This window comes from Pagrus pagrus, assembly GCF_965226575.1.
Source record: "Pagrus pagrus genome assembly, chromosome: 15".
NCBI classification, from domain to species: domain Eukaryota; kingdom Metazoa; phylum Chordata; class Actinopteri; order Spariformes; family Sparidae; genus Pagrus; species Pagrus pagrus.
Window position 1 is genome coordinate 20,715,862 of NC_140199.1, and position 27,986 is coordinate 20,743,847.

Sequence of the window (27,986 nt, forward strand, 5' to 3'; positions counted from 1 at the left end):
TAAAATATAATGAATTTTAAATATGATACATATTATGAATGTTGTGAGACAACTTAATTCAAAGAAAGTCAATCAAATGCAGGTTTTGTTACAAACAATTTATTGTCATCTCATTCAATAAGCAAACAGTACATCTAAAAAAAAAAAAAAAAAATCACTGCAGTTTTGGCACTACACTATACATAAGTGAGGTACTAAATGCGTCAATGCTTTAGACTAATTTCAAGTCATCAGGGGAAAACATACACAAACCAAAGTGATTTAATTTCAGCTCAATGGGCTTTTAGAAAAAAGGTAACTGTAACTGAGGATAAGAGGGAAGAGGTCACAATTATTATTGACAGGCGGTTTGGTTATTTTCTTGCACCGATACACATGAAATGGTCAATGATCCAACTGTGCTCATGTCCTCACAGCAAACGCATCACACAGCACAGCAGCGAGGGGAGCTTGCCCTCTCCCTTTCTCTGCAAGAGTAGATGAGAACAGGCTCCAGCGCTAAAAGCTCAGCCATCTACTTTATATCAGAAATACTTTCTATGAAAAACTGTGCACTTCAAAAAAAAAAAAAAAAAAGTCAAATAAATAAATAAATATGTTTGTGCATATTTGCTATACCATGACATACACATACATGATGCATATAATCATATTTAGAGCAAAGAGCCACACAAACATTGTGTGTTGCAGGTGTCAGTTAAATCTAAAGAGACCATTCAGTCAGTCAGTCTTCTGTGAGTGTGTCCTGCACCGGACAAAGTGTTGGCTCAGAGTTGATACTTGGGATAGAAATCCTGAGAAATGTGTGGGACACTGGCAGATGTCTTCAAGCATCCCATAATCGCGCGCACACACATACACCCGTGCACATGCACACAAACAAACCAAAAAAGAAGAGGGAGAGAAAAAAAAATCTGTACAGAAATGTTACAAACTGCAGGTCATTCATCCCTGCTATGATTGATCCTTAAATATTAAGTATAGTAGAAATGTAAATGAGCTAAATACATAAATACACAACTTTTCAATCCTTCTGTGTGCCACAGCTCCATTACTTTGTGTGGCACTCTTCTTACAGGGTGACGCTGTTTTCTTTTATTCATCAATGAGAACTGGATCATCCTCCCCAGTGTGGGCTGGTATCTGTAAATCTGGGGTCGTCCCAAACTGAAACAAGGGAAACAAACAGAACTGTTAAAAGGTGGCTCAATGAGCTCTCACTTTCCACTATAAAATCATCCCTTCAGTAATTCAGTAATGTGTGAACACATTCAGTGATGTGTGAAGTCAAAATGCTTTACCGGGATCTAGGCATAGTAACAGGGGGAGACCAGTAAGTCAGTCAGGACCAGCAGCTGGTCGTCTGTGAACTGCTGCTTGTGCTGCTGCCAGTTGTCATGGTGAGTCCGTCGGAAGTTTGACAGAGTTTTCTTCACAGTCATCTGGAAACAAACACAAATTATGACTACACTGCACAGGTTTTGTTGTTGGGAAGTTGGGCAATTTAAAAAAAAGTGTAAATATAAGGTGATTACACATACTTCAATGGGTTGCGTGTCATTGAGGTGAGCACTCAGGTCCATCAACAGCTGGGGCATCCAGGTGGGCACATCATATGGGCTGGAGAGAATACAAGCGCTCAGCCCCAGAACACCAGCATGGCGCCGCACCAGGTCTACAAAAACACAACAAGGAGGGATTCCGTTTAAATGACAAAGAACGGCTTACGAAGTGTGTCATCACATATTCTCGAGTAGTTAATTCCTTACCAGCAGAGGGTATAGTGTCCACTGTGGAGCCCAGCTCCCTCTTCCTCTTCTTAGGCAAGCAAGTCTTGCAGAGAGCCTCGAAATGTGCCTGCATGGGGGTGTCCATGGACAGGAAATTGCACTGAAGGAAGCCACTGAGTGTTGTGGCGGCCATTTCTCTTACCTAGAAAACACAGGCAGAAGAAGAGATGTCAAGATCAACGTGTATTTAGTCACTACGGTGCAGTATCTTCGAGTATCCTGGGGAGGACACTTCCGGTGCTTGGTGGAACTATAACTAATGTACAGGCAGCACTTTTTAAGGCTTCAGAAGCATTAGCTAAGTGGGTGAGGCAATAGTTATAGTCTTACTAATATTCATCCGATTAAGTCGCTAACTTAAGATCTTCATGAATAACACGTTATAATGGTCTAACTTCAGTACATGGATCAAAAAGCTGATTATTCTGGAACTCGCTGCCAGTGATCAACGCAATGTCTTGCGTTGAGGTGCCCTTCTTTCCAATATGGTGCTAAAATACATGTGGGTCATGTATTTTATCTAAAAAGATTGATAATAGATTTAATTTATTTTATTTTGGTTAATTCAGTATATTGTTTTACTACTTAAATGAGAAAATACATAATCAAACATGTAGACTGTATCAGCCTACTCTGGTCTTTATAAAGTTTCCCCCCCCAAACACAAGTGTTGTGCATTATTTAGATACTGTAGCATCTCTGTCTGGTCTTCCTACTGCCAACACTAACAGACAAACCCCATCACCTTACTGACAACCTCTGGCTGCACTGTATAAGATACACCACAGCAACAATGTCATTAGGCAGGGTGTTTCCACGAGTCTGTACACTGGCCAGCTGGATGGAAATAGCAGCCAGCTGGGGATTGGGGCGGTGGATGGATGTGCGTGTGTGTCGGGGGGGTGCTTCTCTATAATGTGAGCTTTAATGGTCTGTTGCACATTTTATGTTTCTATTCTCAGCAAAAACAGGTATTATACAGATCTTTGAGTAGAAAAGGCAACTAGGGCAAACTGGCAATAGCCTTCCTCTGAGGTGCATTTCAAAGTTACATGTTTGAATCTAAGATTTTCTCCAAAACAGAAGGTAGCTTCCTCGTGTGTTAAGCTTGGTGTCCTGTGTGACATAGGTTATAAAAGAAAGGGGTTGCTGCATGCATAAAATGGCTCTCGGCACCAATCAATTCGGTTTATGTATTTGTCTAATAAAGGTTATTCCGCAGCGAAGACAGTCACATCAAAGTGTCAAATAGTCGAGGCCTATAATGAGGACTTAGGTTAGTTTAAGAGGCCAAATAAAAATGGCTACTTCCATCCATCCCCCACTTCTCCTTTGTCTCTACTCCATCCCTCTCATCCTCCTTCAATCTGGACGTTATCTCCATAGCAACAGATTACTGCAGCCTGTGGTTTCCATAGCAACAGCTAGAGGACCGGAAGGGGGGGTAGAGTGGAGAGCTGGGAGGAGAGTGCTGAATCACTACAGTGAAGCTGAAAGACAGCGAGAGTGCCTGCTAGCATAAACAAGCATGTATTGGCCAATAGCTTGGTGATTATTATATAATCATAATGCCATATGTGTGTGTTCATCTTCCAACCATCTTCCAGTAACACTTATGAAAGGCTGACTAGATGTTTCAGCTTTCCATTCTGAATGATTTTAGCGCTTTTACCTCCAGCTGCTCGTCCTCCAGCAGTCGTATAACCAGTGCCCGCACATCGTTCACCGCTTTCTGGTCACTCATGAAGGTGAAGAGGTTGTAAAAGACCATTATCTGGAGGTATGTGAGCACTGTGTAGCGAGCGTGCCAGGAGCTGCTGCCAGCAATCTGCAACACACAACAAGAAAACCCATCCCAGCATCAATAACACACTCTGAGCATTTGTTCCACAAGAGGAACAGACCATTCCCTGCATGAGTACACCATTTAGATTTTTGTTTTTCATAATCAGATGTTTACTTCCATCATTTTGCATCATGATAATGAACACATCTTTTCAGTACAGGTCACTGGCCTGAGCTAAGGAGAATAAACAAAAACATGAGTGAGAAATAGATGGCAATAAACAAAACTACAAAACAAGCAACCTTCTAACTGAATGTGCTCTTTCTTGGATGACATCACTTTAATCCCGGGGCAAGTAGTCTACCAGAGGCTGCCATATATTTATAAAGCTGTTGTCAGAGCATCTCCATCGGAAAAACTCTCAAAATATTCATGAACCATGAATCTGTTGAACTAATACACATTTTTTAGCGACAAATAGAAGTTTCGGTCGAGCCTCGATCTTCTTACCTCCATGACCCTGTATTTAGGTGGCAGCTCTTCTTTTTATTTGAAAACGTGTATAATATCATACGAGTTTCAACAGCTAAATCGAAATGAAGCCCCCTTTCCACCAGGTAGTCCATTTCAGCTCAGTATGTTACATATTAGAATGGATTAAACTCTGGATCTGTTTTGTATTTCCACCGCAGACCATCGCTTACCTAGTAGGTGTGGTAGTCACACCTACTAAGTAGGCCACATCAACCACGTAACTAGTGTGACATCATATCTAATGCGACACAGTAAGTGTCAAACAAAGGAACACAATGGAGGACATCCAGTATTCTGTGTTCTTTCTTCTCAGAATGTAGCTGTTTTTACAAAGAGGCGAGCTTCGTTTGAGAAAAGGTTGCAGCCTGCAAGGAAATATACTGCCAAAAAACAAAAACGCTTGGGAAATATTACTTCAGAGCTCAGACAAGAAGGTCAACCTCATGTTGGCAAGACCAAAAAGATAGGCTCACCTCAGCTATACAGTGTTACATCCCTTGTTACAATGCATTTCATCTCATGGACTATAGCTAGTTTAAGTATATTGTTATAAGTCAAACAACACAACTCTATATACAATATATTAACATTAAAGGCGTTACTTTGCGCTCTGGGTGATCGACTATTTCCAGAATTATTACAAACCAATCAATCAATCGATTTGTGGAGAAAATAAACAGCAGATTAATCCATGCAAAAAAATATCACCATTAGTTGCACTAACGTACAAAATTAGCTCCATCTGAAGCAGTGAAATCATTTATCTGATTATACTAGTACCACCACTATTGGTGGGTGTAAGTATACTGCTATTGCCTGTACATTTGTTTACTGCATGTAATTTTGTCTTTTGTGTCTGACTAACTGTTCTTGTATATGTTCCATTTTAGTTTTATCTGTACTTATTTTGTCCTTGCGCTGCTACTACACCCAAATATCCCCTCTGGTGGATCAGTAAAGGTGTGAGCACAAACAAGACCAAGTCGTTGATCTCATACCACTCCACAGCTTTGGAACTGTTCCTAATCATTGCTTAATTGACTCATTACGATTGGTCATTTCTCTGTGTTTTTTCATGTAAAATTAAATGTGTTACAGTAATACAACCCGTTGTGCATCAGGAAATCCCCAGAGAATCCTCCAGAATACTGTCACAGTTATCTTTTTTAGATTGTCTCATTTATTCCCCAGGGAGCTGTCCACTATCGAAGTGAAACAATAAATTATGTGACAGGTTAGTACAAAAATTAATGTTCAGCAGGGCAGGCTCAAGAAAATCTTGTTCAGTTGTCATTCCCTTTAAACCATTCATCTTTCTGCTTATAATCTTATGGGTTATAAAGTGGGTGACAATGTTAAAAGCCCAGTCGTGTGTGATGCAGGTGTGGAATAACTCACCTCCTGAAGGACCCTGAGGACCATGGGGATCTGCTCTGAGTAGAGGAGTCCCTGAGACATCAGAGACAGGCAGGTCTTTGCATCCCTCTTCAGCTCATCGTAGCTGTCATCGTTCTCAACGGGAGCAATCTGGAACAGAGGACAAAGATAGGTTAAGGGAAATGATTTTACGTCCCTTTAGATATAAAATGTAAAGTTAATAGTGATGAAACTAGTGGATCAAGGATGTGAATGAACAAGTGTTTCACCTTGAAGAGCAGGGGGAGCAACCGTAGTTGCTCCGAGACAGCAGTGGAGAAGGAGCGACCAGCACTTGCAATCAGCCACTTCAGCACTGCAGACGGATAAAGACGGGAATTCTTATGTGCAAACAATGGTCCTCGGCTTTAATTGTGAGTGTTAAATTAACTCCATTGTCACAGCTGTGTTCAGGTGACAGATCCTCGACCTACCTGTTTTGAGTAGCTTGATGGCTTGCGTCCTCTCATCCTGCTCTCCCACCTCGTTCTCCTCGATCACGTGGTTCTGGATCTCTTCATCACCCTCGGTTAGAGGCTTCAGCTGCACCAGAATCCGCTCTGTGAAGTCCGAGATGCGCGGGGAGGTGGTCGGCTGGGTGTAGGGCAGGTTGACATCGATCATGAAGATGTACGTGAGCACACTGCAAGGACACCGAATCAGAGAGGATAGAATTAGTCACAAAAAATACATAGAGTGAATAATGATAACTAGCACATTCACTAGGAGTGTAAAAAGGGACCTCACCTGCCGATTCGTTCCCGTACATTCTTGTAGACCTGCGTGAGTTTGGGCTCCAGATATTGCAGCAACCTGTGAAGGAGCTCTGGGACACGCCACTCCTGCTGAGCGAGGCCTCCCTGCAGCACATAGAGACGACTGCGAAGGAAAAAGAAGCACAATTGTCACAGTTTGTCTGTCGCATGGACATCTGCTACAGGCAGCAAGACTTTCTACTCACCAGGCGTCGACAAAGGAGCCCCCCTCTCCATTGACTGGAGACTCCATTAGCATCTCAAACAGCCAGTGGAGCTTGCGTGGGTCCCTGCTCTCCTGTTAGAGACAGACGCAACAGAGTCATATGAAAGAAAACACTGATACGTGAGCATTGTGATATTATGTTTTATGTTCTTATTATGTTCTCAACAGATTCTACAAAACACACAGTTGTAATGACTTCACAATCTTTAGAAGGCCTAAACACATGGTGGATAAAAATAGGCAAAAGCTTACACAAGCTGTGGCAATGCACGTGCCCCAGTCTGCATACGTTTCTATTGTGATGTTGGACAGGGCAGTGCGGAGCAGTGGACACAACAGCTCCCAAAGGTTCTCGACCTGTAAAAAAACAAAAGTTGCAAGTTGTAAGATCTGAAAGGCTGTGAATGGTTTTGTAAAATCAAATTACTTCTCCAAGAGTTCCAAGAACATGGAACATCTTGGTGTCAGTTTTGAATCCATACCTTCGAGTAGCTCCAGTGCTTGCAGCCTCTAATCAGTCCAGAGATGATCTCGGCGACACAACGCTGCTTGCTCTCGTGGGAGTCGGCCACTAGGCGCTCCATGTGCGGCTTCAACAGAGGAAGGAAGGCATCGCTGAAATTGCGGAACAAACCCTGGCAGAGCACGAGAAGGGAACAGATTAATGTCTGTGTTGGCTGACTTTAGTTAGTTTCTGTCTACTCTCCAGGAATCTCACCTTGAACAAACAGAACCTGCGAGGGCTGAACTTGTCCTTCCCTTTACGGTCCTCGAGAGAGAGGAACTCGATGAACTGGTTGATGAATACTGGGTCTGAGAAGTGGTCGAAGATGATCTGCTCCCGCTGTTGGGAAGGGTATGAAAATTAATTTCAATAGATACAGTCAACATTACTTTACACTATTAAATATGCAATATTTTTTTCAAGAGGTTGTGTATGATTGTGCACATACCTCTGTCATTTCCTCTCTGGTCAGGTTCTGTTTGGGTTGGTCCTCCAGCGGTGCATAAATCGACAGTTTTCTAGAGAACAATAATGAGGTGATGGTGAATAAAAACAAGGTGTTGTTGGACAAATACAAAGAAACAGATAAATAACAGCAAGCAACATTCCAGTAAACCAAATAAAGACAGACGAGTAATGCTTAAATGAGAACCTCGGCCAGCAGTAGTATCCCCAGTGAGTCTTCTCCACAAACACACAGCCATCCCAGTCCTGCTGTGTGCGCGGCAGGCTGCTGCTGTTATACTGGAGCCACTTGTTGTCTGTACGGTCCCCTGCCACCATATCACTCAGCTGCTTCCCTCCGCCTACCAAAGATAAGAGCGGATTTAGAAAAATATGAAAAGAATGAAAATGAGACACAAAAACTGACGTTCAGACACAAAAATCTTTTGTTGCTTACAAAGCTCTGATGGGCTGACGGGGACTTTCTTATGTGGTCTCTTTATTTGTTTCATTATCCCTGCCAAAGCTGATATCGCCACCTAATGGAGAAAATAAGGCATTTCAGACTAAATGTTCACAGGAAAGTGTGGAGTGCATCCATATTGATATTACATGTCATAATGTGAGTATGGCAGACCTTGCGAACATAGAGGGAGTCATGGTTGAGGCTTTTGACAAAGAACGTAACGGCAGGTGGTGGGAGTTGGTGGTCGTCTCTCAGCAGCAATGAAAGGAAGCCGATGGCAATGTGCTCATACTTCCAAGGCCTGGAATGTTAAACAAAGAAGGTGTTATCGATAGCAATTAATACATCTACACAGGATTTAATGTAGACGTATAATTGTGATTAATATAACTTACATGTTCCTGTTGTTGATGCTGTCCAGCAGATCACCAATGAGCTGTTTGTAGTTCCTACAAATACATAGAGCAATATTAGCATCTTGCCCACATTATGGTTGTACACAGAGTAAGCACTTCATATTAACATACAGGTTATGTGTCAGTATTCTGTTTAATTCTGTGAAGAAAAAAAGAACCATCATGTGAAATGGAGGCTCCAAGTTAAGCCACTTCATATAAAAGTTGCTAAAAGAGATGCTGTATTAACGTGAGTTGTAAGGTCTTCAGTGTGATGATCCTTTTGCCTTGTTGCTGGTGTAAACTTACGCAACAGACTCTGCATTCTTGACCTCCTGCCTCTTCAGGCCCTCTGCTAACTCGTCCTCTGAAGGAACAGGATCCTCAGGAATAGGATTTGATGTAATCATCAGTTGTTTGGCCACGGCGCAGCTCTCAGCAGGGATCTAAAAAGGACGAAGAAGATAAAACATAGTATCAGAAATAATTTGCCCCGAACGTGGAAGGGAATGAAACTTGAACAAGCCCCATTCGAAGGGAGTGGTTTGTTAAACTTTGAAAGACTGAAAGCAAACACAAGGGGGAGACTGATAACATATTGTTTGTCATGTAGCCATGTGTGAGTGCGTGATCGGCCGAAAGCAGGAAGTCAGAGGGAAAAAAATATTTTTTGACAGTTTTTTCAAGGCTCAGCTTTTATGTGTACCAGACCAACTGTGAGGGTCTGTATGGTCAGTGTCTTTCTGGTACCTTCAATAATACCCCTTTCACACTGGACAAAAAGCCCACTAACATCTGGCTTTTGTTTAGAATGTCACTGTGTACAATCGGCATTCAGTCCCACTTCAAATGACAGGGAAACTAACAAAACCAAAAAACAGCGAGCCCAACTCGTCTCCTGGCAATGGCAAATGAGTCAAATGCCTATTTTTGGCAGATTTATCCATGTTTAAAGAAACAAAAAACAATCGCTAATTTTGGTGTAAAATGGTACAAGCTTCTCCTCCTGCACAAATTCAAAAGCAAAGACAAAAGCCGAGGGAGATAAAGCGTTATTTTAAAGTTCAAGAAAAATACCCATGTGACCCATTAGTAATGCTTATCTAATAATAAAATGATCTTATTATGCGAGATTAAGTTACATGTTCTATATCAGAATTTTGTGTTGTGGAATGGTTTTTTGATTCAGTTTAATTTGGCCTATGTAATTAAACTCCAAATAATATTTAACATTTTCATGACTTAATATTTTAGAATAAATACAATTTCACCTCATATTTTCAATCAACATTTAAGATTGAACAATAATGATCTTTGAGTCAATGAGCTTCCACTATTACAGTTAGGCAGAAATCACAATTGTGTTTTGGTGTTGCTCTTACAGAGAAGTCAATGCCGATTGTCTCATACTGGCGATGGATTTTGTCTGCGAGGTCGTCGAAGAGCCGCACAATGGAGGGTTTCTCCAGAGACATGGCTGAGCTGAGGCCAGAGCGTACGACGGCAGGCCATGTCAGAGCGATGCACTCCCAGTCATGCAAGTTGGCCAGGCACACTCCGCTGTGATTCCCAAGAAGACAGTACAAGGCACCCTGGAGACGTACAAAGAATGTTTATGAGAAAATAGAAAAAACTGAATTTCTTGAAAGTGTTAAAAAAAAAAAAAAAAAAAAAAAAAGAGCTCAGTATCTGACATACTTTGAACTGCTGCTGTGTGACACTGCTGTTGTCAGGGTTGAGGAACTCAAGGACGTGGGGGATGAGATCTCTGCAGCAGAAGTTGTAGGTTCCAAGTGCAGTGAACAACACATTTTGAGCTCTGCTGCGAACCTGGAAGGTAATAAAAAGTCTCTGTTACGGTCTCATTTACTTCAGGTGTATTAAGCACACATGTCAAATGTCTTTTTGATTTAAGATGCTTGATGGTCAATCTGTGACTACATATTATAAAAACAGGAGGATAACGAATCAGTGATTAGATGTAGCTATTGTGTCCTGTGGAACTCACTTGACTGTAGTAGCTGGTGGAAAGCCTCAACAGATCTCTCATCAGCTCCTGGTGAATGCTCCTGTACTGACATCCTTCCACTGTCAGCTTCCGCAGCTGATGAAACAAAAAGATTTAAAGTTTAAAACTGTAAAATATAATTCTTATCAAAATGATAATTTCTCTCTTGAAAACTTACCTCGTGCTGGAGCATGACTCTGTCTATTAGAAGAGCTCTGATGTGCTGCTTTCTGCCGTGAAGCTGCAAATACGACAAGGCATTATACACTTTGAATTGCCGGTCAGTTTTAAACAAAAGATGCAATACCAGTATAAGTAATGACCCTGCAGTACACTTTGAGGAGGAGAGTCATAGTACAAATGTGACCAAAGTACAATACCACATCTCATTTCTCACCCTGTTTTCCATTGACTTCTTCACAAGGTTGAAGCTCTTCCAGCGGGAGTCGAACTCATGTTTGTGAGAGCCTTTGAAGTGCAACAGGTCGCTGATAATCTGAAAGGTATCACAGACAAAAATATTGATTAGTCTTAGAAGATGGGATCAATTAATCCGCTATTAGAAATAGCTTATGTAGAGACTTGTAGAATGCAAGTGAAGAGGAAAAACGTGACTCAAATAAAGCCGGTTGATAGCCTATGTTTCCACAACATAATAGCTTACATATGCCAATCCACTACGGCTGTTCAAAAGATATTGTTTGTACGTGTGCTTGTTTGAAGGATTTGTAATCCAGTGTTATATAGCATTTTTGTAATACATGAGCCAAATATATCAGGAAATGCAGGCTAAAGGTCAGTCCGACAGGGCAGTTATGCTCTATAGCCTGAACCCTAATATTGGAATATTGATCAACACAAACTAATTAGTATTAAGACTTTAAAAAATCCATGCTTTTGTGTTCCTGCCTGCTCACCTTGATGATGGAGAAAAGAGACTTGGTGTCATCTTCAGAGTGCTCCAAGATGTAATCTGCAAGAAGAGGTAAAGGAACTCAGTTGACAGGAAAGAAACCCACAGCGTGTTGAAGCTGCACAACAAAGAGAGAGTGAACACTTACGCAGCAGCTGTCGCATCACATTACAGATGGCGTCTCTGTAGTTCTCTCTGGACACATCTGCAGGTAGAGAGAAATATTATAGTGTCAGATTATGCTACGACAAACACTATAATTTACATCTATTGTGAGTGATTTATCATTCAACAGCTCTTAAAAAGCGGTGTACGCACCATACTCCATTCCTGTATAGAGTAAGGTCTCATCTAGATTCACCATGCTGCGGACCCTGGGGGGTAAAGGTTCAAAGCCAAGTTAATTACTTAAAATGATGTCTGAAGACACATTTTCTAAAAATAAAAATGTGCATTTAGCCTTTAATCTTTCGCAAGGACAAAGTACATATGCTAACTGTTTCCCTAAAGGAGATCTTTTTTGACCAATGGTCTCTTTCTCTGGTTTTCTTGGTCAGGACAGAGTTGAAGTGTGAATGCAGATGCTCACAGTTCAGGGATGGGCTCTCCTTTCAGTGGAGGCATCAAACCCCCAGCTCCGAGGAGGCAGTGCTGAACAATGGTCAGACTCTGCAGGACATCATCTCTGAAAAAACACAAAACCAACACCTATCACATATACAGGATATACGCATTAAAGAGCCAAACAAAAATAAACAATTAATGGACTCCATCCATCTAAGTGACTCTGGAAGTGCCTCCTCACCTGCTCATTTCCTGTTCTCCCTGTGCAAATCTCTGAAGGCGCTTGAGTTCAGGCTGGAGGATCAGGTCCAGTAGATAAAAAGCAAAGGAGGTCTCCTCAACACTGGGTACATGCCATCGGATATCCAAATTCCAGAGGTCCCCAGGCCGGCCCCAGTCCTATGTGGGATAAAACAATGAGCAAAACTTATTTTTTAATACATTACTTAGAGCATCTATTGCTTGTCTGTCTGATCTGGAAGATAGAGCCCTCCTCAGCTGCGCGTCCTGAGGTTACTTGCAATTTTCCCCATTAGAGGGGTTGTTTTGGGTAGATTTTCCTTATCTAAATAAAGGGTCTGAGCATACAGGGTGTTGCATGTTGTACATATTGTAAAGCCCCTTGAGGCAAATACCTGCCAATGCAACTTTTATCTCAACACAGAAACTTGTTGAAGAATGTGCTTTTTTCTCTCTGGTCCAAATACAAAACACATAGGCTTTCTCAGCACTTAGAGAGGGACACAGTCTTTTTTTTTTCTTATCGTAATTTTCCAAACTACATCTCAATAGACACCACTATTTGAGTGTTTAGTGGCCAGAGCAAACAGTATCAGGTATATCACTGCATTAAAAAGAGATCAAGACACTTGTATTGCCCCTCTGCACTACTGCTGGCAACTGTGGTCACCACAATCACATCCCTAGGACACCGTAATCCAACCAAGTGATCTACTATCCATTCCTCTACCAAAGAGGGACTTAACAGGATCAAAGGACATGAGGTCTTCACTGACAGACAGTCTGAAGAGAGGCGCAGACAATTAATTAATCAAAGGTCACAGTGAGCACCAGCGGGAGTTGTCTGGCTTATCTGGTTTAAGAGAATTTCCGCGATGACGTTTCTTTGTTTACAAACCTGATTCTAAGAAAGTTGGGATACTGTGTAAAACATAAATAGAACAAAATGTGATAATTTGAAGAACTTTCATCTTCTCTATGGAAAACAGTACACAGACAATATATTTAAAGTTTTACCTCATCAACTTCATTGAATTTTGTTAAAATATATGCTTATTCTGAATTTGCTAGCAGTAATATGTTTCAAACAAGTTGGGACAGGGGCAACAAAAAACTGGGAAAGTTCAGGAATACTCCACATTCTACAGGTAAACAGGTTAATCGGTAACAGGTGATGAACTGTATCATGATTGGGTATGAAAGGGGCATCCTCCAAAAGGCTCAGTCCTCACAAATTTGTATAAAGGATATTACTACATGGGCACGGGAACACTTCGTAAAACCCCTGTCAGTAAACACAGTATGTTTGCATATTGGCATTGCTTTCGATTTATATTTACATTTTAACACAGCATCCTAACTTTTTTGGAATAGGGGTTGTATTTTGTTGTGTCACCAATCTCCACCAATCACTCTGTCGAGCAATCCTTTATGTCATAAAGACGACGCTTTGTGTTCTTCCACAAAACACGGACATATTGTGAACTTGACACAGAATGGGGTAATTCCGAACAGGAGAAGGTCTTTGCTCTGACCAGCCAAGACAAAAGAAGCACTTAGTAGCTTAAAGAGGGGCTACTTCTGTTGAGTTAACGTGGTTTGGGTGTGAGAAGTCTGACATGGAACAGAAAACTGTACTTTGCAAGTTTTGCAGCAGATACACCCTTCATGCTTAAATGATCAATCAAATATGAGTTAGTACTTTTCATTTGTCAAGTGTATAATTCAAAATGTAATAAGAAGATTTGGTCATTGTACATAAACTACCTATTGTTTGTATTCAGTGGAGAAAATGGCCTATATCGTGATTTGTATGGTTATCTGGATGTGAAATTTTGATCATACATCAATTGATCACACAGCCCTATATACAACCATTCAATATACATACCTTGATGGGTAAGTAGTCACTGATTGGTTGGTGGAAGCCTCCTGGCACACTGCAGTACTCTGTGGGGTAGATGAGGGCTGAGGAGCGAAGGATGTGGTGCAGCAGGTTGCAGGCCAGAATATAGCCCTGCTTACACTTGAGGTGAAGCGTCAACTGCAAAATCTGGACCAGATCCGAGCGGTAGGGCAGGATCTTGTCACCATCCACCCGAGTGACCTGAGGATAAATATAGTGAAGAACAGCATTAAAGATAGAAGTAAATACAGGAACGGAGAGGTTAAGTTTGTATGCCACCTCACCTCGGACAGTAGCTGGAGATTCCACAACAACTCCTTGTCCAGCTCCTCCTCATTCAACACTTCCTCGTCTGTTTAAAAAAAAAGAAAAAAAAAAAAAAAAATATGTGTCAGGCAGATGACAAAGACTCACGGAAGGAAACATGAGTCATGCATTTGAAAACCTGCATATTGATATCCCCGTGGTGTGCACTTACTGACAGCGATGTGGTTTATTGCATTACAGCAGTGTGGCACAAACATCTTGAGTGACTCTGCAGGGTGACACTGAAATCAAAGCACAGTGAGGATGAAGATAGTAAGCTAATACGCTACGAGACGTTAATGCAGGAAGAGCCTGAGCAGCCAAGACTCACCTTGGAAGCAGCTCTGCACATGTCGGCCACCATTCTTCCAGATACCCGGGTCTCAAAGATGTTGGTGGTTGCAAAGTTGAAAACCTTTTCTAGAGCCACCTGTTAAAACAAATTGACAAATGTGTTCATATACATTTATAGAAAGAGATAATGATTAACGTGGAATGAGACAAATGCGTGAAGTGTTAACCTTGAAAATGTCCAAGGAGCACTGTGTGAGGATGGTGCTGAAGGTGGAAGACAAGCCGAGCTCTACCAGACTCTCTAAATGAGTCATTTTCTCTGTTTCCGTTTCTTCGCGTGTTTGTTCCAGAGTGCTGCTGTCGATCAGGGCAAAGCATCTGGGCAGATAAAAGAAAAACCTTAAGTTCATATTTTTAAGATATTATTTCACTCAAATACTGAGAAAAGTTGTTGGTTATGAAGCTTGCCATGTCACTGCTACCACAACTGTGTTACAGAGAGCAACTGCTGCTGATGGATGACTTGTCAAAACTCCACGTACCTGTCCATGAACTGAAGCACAAAGTCCTCAAATTCAGCTGAGGCTGAGCACATCTCTCTTTCCACCTAAAAGTCATATAAAAGATATGAAAAGGGTTTTGACAAGGATCATTTAACACAATGCATTTAATTATGACAAGGTGAGGAAGAGTAAGTATTCACCTCTGTCAGGTCCGTTCTTTCATGTAGGGCGGACGAACAGTCCACCAAAGGCACAAGAGTCACAAACGTAGCAATGAACTGGAATGTTATCTGTAGGGAAGGGAATGATGTTTATGTCAGATTGAAGAACTTTAACTCAATCTTTTAGAAGGTAGATGTTGACAATGCTGGAACACACCATGCACTTGCTGAAGTCATTTGGGTCGACGCCTGGCAGAGCCCTCATGAGCAGGGGAAGCATGTGAGTGGGCCCCTCAGGAAAGCGCTGCCCACCTGACACTAGGCTCCGTGCCACACCAATCATGCAGCTCAGAGTGGCGGTCAGCTGGTGGGGCTCTGTTAGAGTCTCCAGAGCGGGGTATGTTCTATGGCAGAGACAGAACAATCAGTCCTTTGTGTTCATGTTTATGAAAATGTGGCCCTGTCTCTTATCTAAAGCGGAAAACTAGCAACAGTGCAACAATTTCTGAAGAAGCAGAACTTGGGTTAAAGTTTTATCCTTGAGATAAAACTCACTTCTCCAGCACAGGAGGAATGACCAACTCAGGCCTCATTAGAGCAAGGTTTTGCAGGGCCTGGGCTGCATCGAGACTGCCCGTCTTGCTGAACATGGCCAGCAGGACTGGCTGCATCATGCTCTCCACGAAGTCTGTGATGTTCTCCTCTGTGAGCTTGTGACTGTCTGGTATCGGCGTCAGCCATGTGGGCTTTTTGTAGCGCTCTCGGTGTAGCCGCCGCACCACGCTGGCCGGGAGACGCTGCAGAAGCTTCATGAGCTTCATCTGGACATGAGGACAGAGGGACAGAAAGACAGATGCATGACAAAGAGGCAGACAGTGTGCCTCCATGTAGTCCGGACAAACATCTGGAAACAAACATGACATAATGAACACAAACACAAACCAATACACTGTGAACACAGCTTTGGCTACTTGTCTTGTATGTGTACACAGTGAGATGTTTTATTTCCACAGTGAGGGGGGCACGGCGGAGGCTTTAAAAAGCCCATGTTATTAAGTGACTTATGTGACAGTCATAGTTTCTACTCTCAGTATATTGCGAAACAATGTTTACATGTAACAAAAACTGCAGCGAAGTGGACCAACATCTCACGTGTATCCAAGCAACAGCTAAGAATACACAAACTCATCCCCCTCTGCCAAAAATAAAGGTTTGTGTGTGAGGACACGTTGCTGCCTGCGGTGCTTCAAATCCAGTAGAAGGGGATCCTCAAAACAGAAAGGCATGTGGCCCGGTGCCCGGTGACCTTTAATAGCATTGCAACCGCTCACTCACATGTTCTCTTGTCAATTCTGAACTCGATACTGACGTAAACCCTGACGGACGTCGAGATTCCGGAAGCTTCCTAGAAAAATGATGACGACTGAATATGCCCTCTGTCATTGTACATGCTGCTGCAGTGAGCCATGGTATGCTCTATTAACATGGTGTTGGGATTATAGTTGGAAGGAGTTCGATGAGGGATGCAATTAAACTCAATGGAAGAATGCAAAGCCTCATGACTTTCACTTTATGATGTTCATGCCTCTTGTACAAACACACTTGTTTGAATGGTAAAACATATTCCAAATCTATGTGTGTTGACTAGATCAGTATTTTTATCCTTTAATATTGGTAAAAATACTAATTGTAATCTAAAAGTTCTTGAAAACCTAAGTTTTCAATGGGGTCCTAGATAGACATTAGGTCCAAAAAATGTTTTGTTTGTACTTTGTACTACATGATGTCATATATTTCCCTCCACCAATCAGAGTTGAGCTACATTTGAATCAAAATTTGATGGCAGTTGTTGAGGTGGCCACTATAATGGCGCTCAAATCTGAGCCAACCACACCTACACGGTTCTGATGATGCAGAGTAGCTGAGTTTTGGAGTGTGAAGCTAAGATATTTTTACCCTTCAAACCTTAACTTTGACTGACGCTTATTTTGTTATGAATATCTAATGCTGGAGACAAATGATGAAAATTTAAACCAAGTTTCAAGAGGCTTTAAGCAAACGACCCTTTCCTCTCTTTAGCAGCTATTTTTGAACCATCTAAAGACCACAGAAAAGTAGATGTCAGACCTATAAACTCTAGTGGGTCGCTGAGAACACTGAGTTTCTAATGGACGGTTTTATGAAGCTTTCCACATTCTTTATGGTTTCCTCAGTTCCACAATCATCCAAAAGACGTAAGAAGTGACTCACCAACCAGCGGCCATGGTTTGATGGGTGGAAGAAGGATGTGATACTGTTGAAAAGGCCACTGAGCTGTGCTTGCGCTTGCTTGCTGGGTCCTCCCTGAAATTGAGATAGTAGGGGTCATCACGAGTAACACATTTCTGACACTATCTGTGGCTGCTGTTATTCACCAATCACATAATTTATGAAGAATGAACTAACCAGGAGGGACGACACCCAAAGCACCACATGACTGATGTCGTAGGCATTGGTGATGTAACGTGGCACCATCATCTGACTGGTCCCCACAGGGAGATTCAAGCTCCTCAGTATTCTGGTGAAAATCTGAAATGTGAAAAACAAAATAAGACTAATTTGTTGTAACAGTGACTAAAGGCCCGTGATATTTGATTGGACCCAACAGGTCACAAGTGTGCGTCTGTTTATAAGTAATACATGCTGGTGCTGTCAAAAAAACATGAATCAGAACAGTCATGAATCAGAACAGTCATGATGCAAGTCACTTCCCTTCATTGACCAACAGCAAGATCAACAAGGAAATGTGATAGTGTGTTTCTCTGACACACAGCAGTGGCCATGAAATACACACCATGAGGCAATATCATAAAGGTCATCAGGCCACACATGACAGCATGTGCTCCAAATCTCAAAATAAACAAATACTAAACATGTAGCAGATGATGGAGAGAAAAAAAACAAACCTTAGGGATGTAAGGGTCCCAATCAACGTAGCCGATGTTGTCATTTGACAAGCGAGCAAAGAGATTGACCAGATGCTGCAAAGATGGACAACAACGTGTTACACTTGGAAGACAGAAACACTGGCTACTGCGCATCAGGTCATTTCTTTAAACAAATTAAGCTACATACCACTTCCCAGCTTGGAAGATTTTGCACGGACACCCATAAGCTGATCAACTCGTCGAACCACAGCCTGCAGATAAACAAGCGGTTACAAAAGCAGAAGACATACACATGACATTTAATAGACAGGGAGGGCAGTTTGTTCTCTTTCTAGACTTCTAAAGTTGCAATTTATTAATTACATTTAGTTAATACTTTTTGCAAGTTTATAGTAAATTTGGCAGTAAATTGTCAGTGCACAGCAGGTCAGATGAACATGCTAAAATGTGAAACGTCTCTATTGGCTGGCATACAATTAAAAATATATGAAAAATTGGTAACCTAAAACAAATGAATGACGAATGAATTACTGACGTTAGCATGCTAACAGGCTAGCCCCAGCTGCTCTCGGTCCTGATGTAGCAGTGTAAACACAAACAGTCCCCTGGCGCTCCAAGCTCCCAGTCTGGACCGCTAGCTGGACGGCTTACTGAGCTGACTAGCTAACACTAGCAACAGTTAACAGCAGTTACCGGTTATTTTGTTGATATGCTGCCTCCTATTTATTTTGAATATGAATTCAACAAGATGCCAATTCTTACATATTGCACCTTTAAGTTTGACATGAAGCAGTTCTCCTAGAGAAATTCCTATTTCCCCTAAACTTAGTACCAAATCACGTAGTTATTTCCAGGAAACTTCAAAAGAAAATCATTAGGAAACTATGGACCCGTATAATAAATAGATACTCAAGTTCATGCTCTATGCACCTCCAGAAAAACTACATTTACAAGGCGTGCAAGATAATGTGAACACTTCTTAGGACTTCATGTCCATGCCAACTCCACAGTATTAAACAGTTTTGGCCCAGCATTGCTGCAACCGACTGCTGTTCACACTGTGGGCGGAGATCTTAAAATGTACACTGAAGTCACTGTTATGATCCTGGAAAAACCTTAGAGTGATTACTTGCTTTGTTCCCCAGGCCATGAAAGGATGCGTCTGGTCAGTGCTGTGTTACATTGTTGAGGCATTAGGTAGGCGGTGACATTTAAGGGATGCACTGTCTGTATTAAGGGGCCTAAGAAGTCACTCACCACTTCTCTGCACTATGGTGTAATGATGTGGGAGGAATGAAAGCACTTAACTAATATCAAAATGCGTCCGATTATTTTTTAACCAGCAGTAAAAATACAAAGAGAAAAAGTAACTGAAATCAATGTGTGTTTTGATTTCACTGGTTAAAAAAACTGTCAACTGGAGCTGTATCTCGGTTCTCTTTTATAGAACACTTTTCTATGTGTCACTATGGGATACGCCCCCTCATATATTCTCAGAGGCACTTATTTCATTATGCCAGCACTGTGTGGTTGGCAGTCGTGACGTCTGCCTTGGGTATCTCTGCCTTTATGCAGTATATATGGCTGACGCAGCCACACTCTTCATTCATTCATCTCTTTTCGCTTCGGCAGCCAAGCTGTACCGGATCTCAAGGCTGACTCGCTCAACTGCCCTCAGACTGGAGCGATTATTTTGGATCTCGACCATATACGTAGGAGAGGATGAGAAGTTTCTTACTTGAACCCCTTGTGGTGCAGCTCTGGAGGCAGAGTCGTGGGTAGGAAGAGCTCAAAGTAGCTGATTGCTCTTTGCATGGTGACATCAAAGGGACAGAGGAGTGGTCTCCACTCATCCAGCATCTCCTGAGTAGCAGACTCTGAAAAGTATCTGAACAGACAGACAATATTCATCAGTTTGTTTGTAAAATTGAGCAAGTGACAGATGTTACGAACATTATTTATATCATTCAACAGCTTGTGAATGGGTAGATATGGACATATGCACCATCTGAACCAGCAGAGCAGCTTAGAGAGCGTTTCAAAGATGGACAAGCCTCTTAGGGTCGCTCACAAATCACATCTGAACACTCACGAGATGCTAGAGAATGACAACCAGGGAGTACCTAGATTATATTTATTTAAATAAACGACCCTATGTGATAGCTTCAAAGCAATAGCATATAATATTCATTTGGTCATCATTTTCAGCTTCTATTCATCAACTCAAGTTTTGATCGCGTTACAGACAGGAGACTGAAATTTTAATGTTGGAGCACAATGTTCCCCAAACGGGAGATTACAAGTCATACACCTGGCACATTTTAGCTGTTCGGGGCAAATCCTGTGGTTCCAATGGGCTCATAGTCCCACAGGGGGATTTTCACGGTTCATTACGTGCTTGTGTAAACCTTGCAGGTTATTTCAGGTCACCTAGCCTCCTCAGCGGTTCCAAATCCACAGGACGGCTTGAAAACTGTCACTTCCAACCAACACCACTTCCCCTATGCCTCATCATTGATCCACAGCGTCTCAGCAGCTGACCACAAATCACTCTCCCTTCTCACAGAAACAGGAAACTCTCACACAAGACAGAATTAGATGAGATAATAGGATTATCTGCCTAAGTGCAAAGCGAGGGACGAGTCCCAGGGCTTGCCTAAGATATCTGCATGCGCACAGCGCACATCTAAGGTGAACGCGGTCAGGGACCTGATGGTGACAACAAAGCTGTGGAATAATGAAGCAATTAAAGGAAACCTAATGAGCAACATTCGACCAACCTTTAGGGATGTTCATTTTTAACAGCTCAGCTTTATGTAGTTGTAGTTTTCTATATATCCCTGTCCCTATTAATAGATCCCTTATGAAGTCACTAAAATCAATAATACAATCCATTAAATGTCCTAACATAAACATAAATTTGAAAACAATTACATTTCCAGTATCTTACTAAAATCCTCCAGGAGCCTATATTTGAAAAGAAGAGTCAGTCAAAGACAGATAAAAGATATTAAGATATACTTACGGTCTGCAGCTTTTCACAAGTGTTTTCAGCACACTCTCCACAGAGCTGTAACAAACAAAACGGAAGAGGAGCGTCAAAACATGTGAAAACCACCACTGACACACTGATGTTGTTAGAGTTAAACAATCTTCACACTGATGCAACTTGACTTTGATTGCATGCACACAGAAACGCCTTTCCACGCCTGACTGGTGCACAGCGAACGAGGAAACCTCATGGGCTGGTGTGAAGTGAGGAAACTCTAATAACGCGTCGTTAACAGAGTGTAATCACTTACAGTATGGATTCCTATACTGTTTATCAAAAACATATCACTTTGAGCTCAGTCATTGCTTTAACAGTTTGTTAGAGGAAGTTTGGGATTTAAGTCAAGTCAATTTAATTTATAAAGTAGTTCCGGATCCTGCTCTTTACATACTCTCTATGATATTATTTAAAGAGACGCAACAATTCCCATCATGAGCAAGCACTAGGCGACAACTTACAGCTTATAATAAACTACTACGGTAGGCCTGTCATGCTAAATACAATAGTTATTAATCTATTGTATTTCACATATGTTATCATACAAATTGATAATTTTTGCCGACCTCGATATTGTCCGTTGTGTTTACATGCGTTTGTTTACTACGGAAGCCCTAAAGGGCCATGCATTCACACATTTTATTTCCTCTGTTTTCCCGTGATAACGAGTTAATTTCATTTGTCTTCTCGAGATCTTGAGTTATTATCTCGAAATAACAACTGCTTTTTTCCCGAGATAACGGGATAATTTTCTCGAGATCTCGAGATAACGAAACTTTGTTTACCCGAGATAATGATATAATTAATTCGAGATCTTGAGAAAACAAAAAGATAGTGTAATATATTAAATCATTGCAGGAAACATCATTCAGTGTAGCAATGTCAGAGGAGCAGGAGCATATCGATCACCACATCACATATTCTGTTAATTTTTTCAATCAAGGCCTGACACAGTCTGAAATAGCATTATGCCTTGCTATAACAGATAATATACACATTAGTGTGCATAATCCAAAAAGACGGTTAGCAAGGATTCAGCTATTTTGGCAGTGCAATCTAAGTGAGCCTGATGTCGTCATTAACTACATAGCTGACCAGCTATGAGGTCCCGGGCGTCTCCATAATCTCAGGCCTATCATATCACAGTCATTATCTCGAGATCTCAAATTAATTATATAGTTATCTCGGGAAAACAAAGTTTCATTATCTCGAGAAAATTATCCCAATATCACGGGAAAACGGCAGTTGTTATTTCGAGATAATAACTCTAGATCTCGAGAAAACAAAGGAAATTAACTTGTTATCACATGAAAATGGCGGAAATAAAATGTATGAATGCATGGCCCTTTAGGGCTTCCGTAGTTTACATCAGAATGTGACTATTTATGTTTTACTTCTTTAGGATACCTTAATGCTTCTTTCACATTCCAGTTCCAATGTCTGAATACTAAAGGTGCACTATGTAGTTTTGGAATAGAAATTCATATTCAGATGTTTTTTAATATCATCATTATATCAATGGCATAAATTGGTCTTACAATGACAATAATATCCTTTATCAAAATTCTTTCTGAGATAATATATGGTCTAACAATAAGTAGTTAATTATTGTGACAGGCCTAAAAATAACATCTAATAGCCTCTTACATGTCACACTTCTGACATGATTACCTTTACATATAGACTGCAAACGCAGGACTGTGGTCACATAACAGTGTTGAAAGCTTGGGACCGATATAACCACAGCTTTTGAGCTCCCCACACACAATCCCACCGATCTGCTCGCATGCAAGCTCAAGCCATGCCTTGTTGGAAATGCCCCGCCAATCCCACTCAGCAACTGGTTATTTATTATCTCCACATCAATCAAGTCTTTTTCTAGCTGACATACTCCCGATTTAATACTCTAACAATAGCTGAATTGTGGGGGACACTCTGCCAGCCAAACTGCAGCTATCTAAATGCACATTCCTAGCTGAATCTTAAGCACTGGAAGCCCACAGCACACAGGCTACAGACCAGGGTCAAAGTCATGCACTGCAAATCCAACGGCAACAAGAACTAGGCAAAGTGAGTGTCCTGTTACAAAGTGCTCGGACATTCGGTGAGGAGGAACCCCCAACTACACAAAATGACCTTTAGTTCAAGTGAACCCTCACATTCAGCCCGACACATTCCGTGTCGAAGAAATGTGACAAGGGCTTGGGCTCCTCAGTGACTCCTGAAAATGCTGAATAGTAGTGCAGGTATGGCTAACTTGAAAGGCAAGCTGAGAGGAGGGATGTGCAACAGCAAAAACGCCCCTGAACATGAACCAAAATGTAGATAATCCTTCCTAATATGGACAACATCATTTCGTTAGTACGTTGCTTTCATATAATCCACTATGGCTGAAATACTGGGAAACCCAACCTGACAGAAATCCCAGGAAAATATATAAAAGAAACTACAGTCTATTATAACTCTCTCACAGTTGATATGGGGGATATGAGAAGGGTAGAAAAAACCTTTTTAGCTGCAGTGCGACAGTCTCCAGTATGTGTGAAATGTTAACATTGATTAATTCTTGACATTTCTTCTGTCACAAGCTGCAAATGGGGTGTCCAGTTTTTGTTTTCACATGCAATGTATGTAAAAAAAAAACATGTAAGTGCCTCAAAAGATGATTCAAAGTAAAACACAAAGAGAAGTATTGTCCTTACCACCTCTGAACCAATTTTATCATTATGAGTTTAGAGGATGAACGAGGCCGTGGAGAACTGAATGTGAGAGGAGACAAAGGCATAAAGAACACATTCAGCACACGACAAAGTGCCAATCACTCAAAAATATGATATACATACTAAATGCATCAACTTACACAATTTTATCATCAGAGTATCATGTGTTGTGTGCATAAGTAGAGTTTGGAAAGAGGTGAGCTGGCAATCAGCCAAAGCAGCTTGCTTCCATCAGCCGTAACATGAAGTGATGTGCTAGCAAGGCATTTATGTGATAAACATACAATGTTGCCATAGCACCATAAAAGAGCACCTCGCACTGCTTGCTAAGAAACCTCACAGGGAATTTTCTAAGGGTGTTGCACAGGGTGAACCGACATTCAAGCTTCTCTCCAAAACTGTAGTGTCAGAGTGAACATTTCTCCTTGTGAAAAGCACAGTTATGAAGGGTGTGTGGCTTAAAACAAAAGATGGTCCCCTTGTTCTCTGTCGACTGGTCCAATCATAAAACGCAATTAGACTGTATTCAAACTACTGAAACCCTTAACCTAAGAGTAACAATAACAAAATGGGTTTGTGGAACTATTCCCCCTTGATATGTAAATATATCTATCCATTTATTTATTAAAGGTGCACCATGTTGGTTTGGAAAAGAAACTGTATCTTAGAAAGGTAGTATTTACAATATTAATAAGGCAATAATACAAACACAGAAATGTATTCATTTGATATATTCTCACAACTGAATAATAAGCATAATAAGCCATCCTCAGAGGGGATCAACGTCCCCAGAATACTGTTTGAAGCTATAAAGGCGTCTACCTCGAAGAGCCCTGCAAATATAAACAAAGTCAAACAGTATGAAATTGCACTGTCCTCTGGGGACAGTTTATTTATTCAGTGTATTCAGCAATGAAAATCAATCAAAGTCGATCTATCTCTTCTGTTCAAATTTCCTGACCCAAAACTATGTAGTGCACCTTTAAAGTAAAGTTGTTTAAAGCCCAAAATTAACAAAGCAAACAATAATCAACCTTGTTTTTTAACATTGGTTAGTCTAACAAATTATGAAAGTAGCTATTCCATTAAATGTTTAAAGTCATCAATGGTGAAGACATTAAAACTATTTTGGAAACTTGGAACAGGGCTTTATAATTTGAATGAAAAGGCTGATTTCAGTCTTATTCATTAGCTTTTCTAGTAACAGGAAAACATTTTCCCTTGCATGCTAAAACGTTTGTTCTGTTTTCGATAATTACTCTTCAATAATTACATTAACATGATTCAAGTCCTTTAAAATTATATTAAAAATATTAGAGATCAACACAGCAGAAGTTCTGTCGGAGATGTTCTGATGTACCACACAACCAACACAAGTGTCCAATTCAAATGTAGTGAATGTGCCCTCCTCATTGGATATGCCCGTGGCGATTCCTAAATGCGATGATTGAGCATGCCTTTTAAAAAAACAGTAATATTAACGGCGACAGTAAAGAACAGAGGCATACTTGGGAAACCAGTTGAGGCCCAGATGCTCTGTCTTGGAGAAAAGGATCCTGTCGTGCAGCTCATACAGCGGTCTCCAACTCAACTCAAGGTCCTCCCTTGACAGTAGCTCCCGCTTCCTGTTGGATGAATCAGACATACAGAATAAACACTCAGATCCTAGCTCAGCATACAGTCTTACCCTATGGGAAATAATCCATAAGGTTGCACAGTTAATCATCAGTGGTGAGTTTGCAGCATTTTTTTTAAAGTATATGTTATCTAATGGAGAAAAAAAAAAAAAAAAAACACTCAAAATGATCTGTGGAACTGGAAGTGTGACATAATTGAGTGTTTATCATGTGTACAAGCTGTTGAGGAAATAACTGGGGCCCATTCTTACTTGAGGAGGTTGATAAGAAGGCGAGCGAGGCCCTGCATCATGCTGATCTCCAGTTTGGGGATGGTCACTAGCTCATAGAGCAACTTGATGAACAGCACATGGTCTTCTTTGCTGAACTTCCGCCCGTACAGCCTCATGTACCTAGATAAGAAGTACAGATTTAGGGATAATTGCTTCAGTTTCATCATGCCTGAGTGGTGAGCAGCCGTGTCGGCAGCATCAACAACACAAACGTAAGGTGCTTATGTTCACTGTTGCATAAAAAGAAATATTTCAACAAATTCAGGCACGCACATTTCAAAACACGGGTTCATCATTTTTTCCAAAATAACACAAGTTAAGCTGAAGAAGCTTTTCTTGAGACCTTTGAAAGTGACCACTACAAAGTGTCTGTATCACTATTAAAAATGCCAAAATACCAGCGAGCAGAATCTGGGTCAGCCCCACAGTAAACTTTCCATCTCTCTGAGCCGGCAGTGACTCACTCTTGGACAGAGCAATGTGCCAGCGTTGGGGACTGAAAAGGATTAAAGACAGCCGAGCAACCAAGTACAATAAAATTAAACAGCCCTCTAAATAATCCACAATCATAGTGAAAATATTTTGCTGGCCCAGTGTGATTCATAACTGCCACATAAATACAAAACTGTTGGGTTTAGTTAACTTTTGACGACATGTATGACTTGTCTTATCTGTTTGGCTGTAAAGTGTCTCAGATAAGACACTAAGACCAAGTTAAACACTGCAGATGTTGTCTTCTCTACTAGCATGGCAATCCCTTGAAGGCAGCGCCTTCGCAGAACACCACAAAGTCCACAAAATCTCAATTTCCCATTTCTATTTCGACACATCTGCTGAGTTATCACCTGACCCTCTGCCTCCAAAATAAAATGTCAGAGCCAGTAATGACAATGACCCCTGTTGTGCTGCACTGCCAGGGTCAGGTTGAGAATTTGACACTCTATTGCGCCGATTATGAAACCCAGGCCGTCCCTAATCACATACACTGGGCAGTTTGTAGTGCCTGGGCATAAACAACTAGGTTAGCTAACGTTTAATAGCACATAATAAACACCCCGGGCTGTTGAGCAATACTGGGTCTCCAAAACAGCTAGGCTAACTAACGGGAGAGCTCCTGACCCGAGTGTGTACACAGTTATAACAAGAACAAAGTGTTAGCCTAGCAAACAAGCCGACAGTACACCTTCAATGTTTTCCCCACAGCTAAATACAGCAGATACACAGAGTACTGTTGCACAAATACAACAGTTTGTTTACTTCAGAAGGCTCAAGGCTAAAACATTATGAAGTGCGCGGCTGTTTCCTCCCGTTAGAATAGCAAAGATTAGCGCTACTTACGTGGAAAGTTTCCTTGTCCAGAACAGCACACCGGGCCATATCTCTCTGAGCTGAACAGCTCGGGCCAAGTTCCCTTTGATTTTACCCAAAATCTCATTTGATTCATCGTCTAGCCTGTCCGCGTACGGTAGAAGTTTGTTGTATACGATGTCTTTTTGAGGAACAAATCCCAGTGTGTCAGGCTGTGCCTTTTTCATATTACAAATTCCAACCGGCTAGCCTCGATATGCTAGCAGATTTTACTCAGTTTAACTTCCTTCGGGTTACCAGTGCACGTTGTTATGCTATCTGGCTAATATAACGGTTAGCTATTCCCAAGCTAGCTTACCCTCGCTGATGGTAAGCTTGCAAGGTTGTTATGGCCCACACAGTGACTAAGTTAAGAGATTCACAAGTTGATGAGCCGCTAGCTAGCCATTTATTTAGCTTAAGTAAAGTTGGATTCCTTCACCAGAAAACAATAACATCACCAATGTCATCGTATAAAAATATTAAGGCTAACGAAAAACACGAGTTTGTCCAGAGAACGCGTTGGCACTCGAATTCCTCTCTTTCGGCTAACGTAATCCTAAAAACCTGACAAGCCGCTAACCGTCTAGCTAAAGTTAGCTCTCTACTACAAAAGCACAGTCATATCCCAAGGACTGTCAACGTCGACTGATTCATCCAACTACGGCAAAGCAGACGGCAGACGACACCCAGCTACAACCTACACACCACAGCCGTCACATCCGCTAGCTGCTGAGAGAACTACGCTACCCAGCACCCCCCTCCCCATTCATGCTTTCTATAAACGCTTATCCTTTAACTTGGCAAACAGGATGACTTGAA

At 41.4% G+C, this 27,986-nt stretch overlaps 1 protein-coding gene across 2 annotated transcripts; it reads right to left on the bottom strand.

Moving 5' to 3' along the window:
- Positions 1-79: 79 nt before the first annotated feature.
- Positions 80-27,911, bottom strand: psme4a (proteasome activator subunit 4a). 2 transcript variants are annotated; one of them, XM_084375602.1, is made up of 48 exons: positions 27,156-27,911; positions 25,797-25,937; positions 25,417-25,533; positions 23,891-23,947; positions 21,165-21,209; positions 19,878-20,027; positions 18,327-18,390; positions 18,158-18,232; positions 17,658-17,780; positions 17,463-17,555; positions 15,768-16,033; positions 15,430-15,616; positions 15,252-15,341; positions 15,091-15,155; positions 14,776-14,926; positions 14,586-14,684; positions 14,427-14,496; positions 14,233-14,300; positions 13,934-14,149; positions 12,044-12,201; positions 11,828-11,923; positions 11,557-11,612; positions 11,387-11,443; positions 11,243-11,298; positions 10,723-10,821; positions 10,504-10,566; positions 10,326-10,421; positions 10,016-10,147; positions 9,700-9,909; positions 8,627-8,763; positions 8,318-8,371; positions 8,094-8,223; positions 7,914-7,995; positions 7,665-7,818; positions 7,461-7,530; positions 7,226-7,351; positions 6,990-7,142; positions 6,760-6,864; positions 6,488-6,579; positions 6,274-6,405; positions 5,961-6,169; positions 5,757-5,842; positions 5,509-5,637; positions 3,463-3,618; positions 1,770-1,932; positions 1,542-1,675; positions 1,302-1,442; positions 80-1,167 (listed from the first exon to the last, which is right to left on the bottom strand). In XM_084375602.1, exons 1-47 carry the CDS (start codon positions 27,350-27,352, stop codon positions 1,308-1,310), a joined length of 5,544 nt encoding a protein of 1,847 aa, XP_084231728.1. In that variant the 5' UTR covers positions 27,353-27,911; the 3' UTR covers positions 80-1,167; positions 1,302-1,307. The 2 variants fall into 2 exon arrangements, with proteins under 2 accessions (XP_084231728.1, XP_084231729.1); XM_084375603.1 differs by lacking the exon at positions 23,891-23,947.
- Between the last annotated feature and the right edge of the window lie 75 nt (positions 27,912-27,986).

What these genes read in the sequence shown, in the direction of transcription:
- psme4a (XM_084375602.1), bottom strand. Translation starts at nt 27,352, where the DNA reads ATGAAAAAGGCACAGCCTGACACACTGGGATTTGTTCCTCAAAAAGAC. An exon ending in GCTCCTTGGACATTTTCAAG is followed by an intron (nt 14,685 to 14,775) that starts GTTAACACTTCA and finishes TTGTTTTAACAG; the next exon opens with GTGGCTCTAGAAAAGGTTTT. An exon ending in CATCAAGCTACTCAAAACAG is followed by an intron (nt 5,843 to 5,960) that starts GTAGGTCGAGGA and finishes ATCCGTCTGCAG; the next exon opens with TGCTGAAGTGGCTGATTGCA.